Source organism: Populus nigra, chromosome 2 (assembly GCF_951802175.1).
Source record: "Populus nigra chromosome 2, ddPopNigr1.1, whole genome shotgun sequence".
NCBI lineage: Eukaryota > Viridiplantae > Streptophyta > Magnoliopsida > Malpighiales > Salicaceae > Populus > Populus nigra.
In genome coordinates this window covers 42190347-42193846 of record NC_084853.1, presented here as the reverse complement: position 1 = coordinate 42193846, position 3500 = coordinate 42190347, and the positions used below count along the sequence as shown (strand labels likewise).

Genomic DNA, 3500 nt, shown 5'->3' with positions numbered 1-3500 from the left:
ATTAATGTCAATGTCACATCTAAATTGTGGATAAGTGATTTAAATATTTCCCAAGCTCGTGAAAAATCTCACTCATAATGGAGCACGCCATGGAAAACCGCAAGAATGATTAAATGACGAATGAAACGAAGATTTCGGTCATAAAACGGTGAACGCAAGACGGCAGAGAAAAAGAAAGGTATATTTCCATAGCATACGTCAAGGTCCTTTGTCAAGAAGCTACCACAGACAAATGCAACTGTGGTCAAACATCTAATTGTTTAATTAACTGAGTACCATGTGTTAATGAGCTTGTAATTTGCTGGTAATTTCTCAATCCAAGAGAGATTTAAGTGCTTCTAAAAACTAAATAACGAGGAACCAATGCATACATGATAGCTCTTGGGAGACAATGAGAAACTCGGAACTCCTTTTTCATTTTCACTCGTATTTACACCAGTTGAAACATGTCACGATATATGTATATATATATATATATAAGAGACACAATATTTGATACTCGACTGTCAAATTTAAAAACCGACCCCCAGGCCCCAAGAGACAGGCTAAAGATAACATGATCATATGGTGGATCAAGGGTTAAGATTTGTAAACCCCGTCACCAAGTACGTACTTGTTTCTTCCTTTTTTTAAGATCCACACTAGACATCTAGGACGTAGTTCTCTGTACAGAGGGCTTGTGGGAGGAACGCCTGGGCCGCACTTTAACGGTCAATGGATTCGCCATCTCACAGGAAAGTCGCAGTACTTCTGATAGGTCAACGTTGTTTTCATCTCCCGGCACCCATTCATACTCGTGTAAAAGTGATGCAACCCAAAAGGTCACCGTGGTTATGCCCAGTGTCTTTCCAGGGCAAGTCCGCCTACCGGAACCAAACGGAGCAAGCCTAAGATCCGAGCCGAGAACAGAAAACTCCAACACATCCTCCCTAGTCACGACGAATCTCTCGGGCATAAATTCAAGTGGGTCCTCCCAAAACTCTGGGTCCCTTGAAATGGCCCACATGTTAACCATTGCCGTGGTCCCTTTCGGCACGTGATACCCATCAATGGTTGTATCGGTGATGGCTAGCCTGGCCCACGAGAGAAGTGGGCCAGGTGGGTGTAGCCTCAACACTTCCTTCACCACTGCCTGGAGATACACCATGGCCGTGATATCAGATTCAGCAACGGCCCTTGATCTTCCAACAACTTTGTAAAGCTCATCGTGGACCTTTGATTGAACATCAGGATGAAGCACCATTCTCGCTAGAATCCACTCAATCAAAACCGCCACTGTATCAGTCCCTCTGAAAATCATTTCCTACACACAGAGAAAGTGAAACCCAGCAATATTAGTTAGTCCAAATGTACAACAACATAGTAAAAGATAGAAATAAAAGCATTAATTGCTTGCTGCTCAGAATAATTTACGTGTATGTACATCCACGAACACACATAACAATAATAAGTTACGTATCTGGGACAAAAATATTATAGAAAGATTCATGTGTGATGTGTGTATATGCGCGCGCGCCCCTGCTTGCTTACCCAAAGGACGGCAATCATATCGGAGTCCGATAATTTATCATGGCCTTGGAGAGACAACAAAACATCAACGAAATCTGGGTTTTCACTTCTGGTTAGAGCTCTGTGTTCAGCTATAATTCGGCTGACAAACCGGTTCACTTTTGGCACGAGATTTGAGCATCTGAACCGGATTTTTTGAGGGTCAAAATCTGCCAGCCAAGGAAGGTGGTCACTCCAGTTAAGTGTACCCAATAAATCGTACCCCTCTTCAACTAGAGCTCTTAGTTCTTCAACTTCATTATTAAATGAATCCAATTTATATTCGCGTCCAAAAACTGAACACATCATGTTGTTAAGTGAAGCTCTTTTAAGGACCCCACGAACGCTGAAACTGCTCTTTTCTCGGTCATTGAACGTTGACACCATTTGAGAAGCAATTTGGAGCCTTTGAGACTCGGCAGCTTTGATTTGCTTGGGGCAGAAAAGGTGTGTAGAGGCTATTTTTCTAAGGGTTCGCCAGTAGACACCATAAGGAGCGAACCCGATTGCTCTATTGAACATTAGGCTATAAGCAGATTCTTTAACTGGACGATCTGCAAACACCGAGCTGTTCAATATTTCTTTAGCGACATCAGGATTGCATGTCACGATAACACGAGTATCACCAAGGCTAAACGCCATGAGCCTCCTGGCTTTGCATGCATCTGCAGCAGCTGCAATCTTGTGATGTGCTAAGGAGGTCATAAGCTTCATGCTGCCGGTAATGGGGAATCCCCTGGGACCTGGAATTGGATTAGAAATTGTGAAGGAAGTATTTTTTAGTTTATATTTTCCCCAAGCTGGACCACCAGGGTATGCCCAGTAAATCAGGGTAACAACTATCCAGGCTAAACCAATGATAAAAAGTGACCATGCAATATTTTCTTGTGTAAAGGCTCTGCATTTGGAGGCCAAAGCAAAGATCGAGAAGTTATCTATGTCGGTTCTCATGGTGGGCTAGGTTAATTGGAATTTTGAAGATTGAGGAGAGGGTACACAAATACAGGGTGAATTTTATGTTTTCCACGCTGACAAGAAAAGAAAGTGGCTTCTGATTTTTGGGCTGAATGGAAATGCTTGGTTGGTGTCTATATATATAGAGTGGTGAGCGAGTAAGGCTATTAATTAACATCAAGAAGAATCCTAAAACGAAATGGTTTTCATACGTGGCAAGTTTTGTAATTTTTTTCAACTTTCTTTGGCTGCTTTCAAGTGTCGTTTTCATTATTTTCTCACTTTCTTTTCTTTTTTTCCTTAAAGTTTTGATTTTTTAATTTCATTCTTTCATGTCATATTTTCAATTTTTTTGTTTCAAAAAATTTCTTTCATTTTACATTTCCCAGCGTGTTAATAGTTTTGGACACACATTCCATTGTGTATTGGGCATTGATTTTGTAGCATTGAACTATAATTTTTATTAAAAATAATAATTAATAAAATAAGAATCAAAGTATACATTCAAAAAAATAGAATCCCCTTTTATATTTTTAAAAGGTTAGATGCAGAAGACAAACAAAAAAAAACAAAAAAAGATCATTAAAACCACTCTTTCCATCGAATACCACTGTGATGGGAAGACCTTGTCAAAACCTTTATAATGGCTTTAAGGATGGCCGTCATCGGGGCTTAAAGAAGTCGCACGTGCCACCGTAATGTGATGGCCTTTCTCACACACTAACGCATGTGTTACACATGCCAAAAAAATAATTTCATTCAATTTAGCTCTTAATTCTCTAATATCTTCTCATTTTAGATTATGATTAATTAATAACTCTTACACTAGGCCTAATTTGGGAGAGATGACAATACGAGAAAAAAAAAGTCCAATAGGCCTTAAGAGCAACCCGAACAAACACGATATGAGAGCTAAAATATAGTAATACCTTAAAAATAATATTGGCATACATGCTCATGTTTAACTATCAGATTTATATGTTTTAAAATACCATCAA

General features: G+C 39.6%; 1 protein-coding gene across 1 annotated transcript; it reads right to left on the bottom strand.

Annotated features, from left to right (window-relative positions):
* Positions 1 to 396: 396 nt before the first annotated feature.
* Positions 397 to 2606, bottom strand: LOC133682234 (cytochrome P450 78A3-like). Its single transcript, XM_062105523.1, has 2 exons — positions 1531 to 2606; positions 397 to 1303 (listed from the first exon to the last, which is right to left on the bottom strand). The coding sequence occupies exons 1-2, from the start codon at positions 2497 to 2499 to the stop codon at positions 650 to 652; spliced, it is 1623 nt and encodes a 540-aa protein (XP_061961507.1). The 5' UTR covers positions 2500 to 2606; the 3' UTR covers positions 397 to 649.
* Between the last annotated feature and the right edge of the window lie 894 nt (positions 2607 to 3500).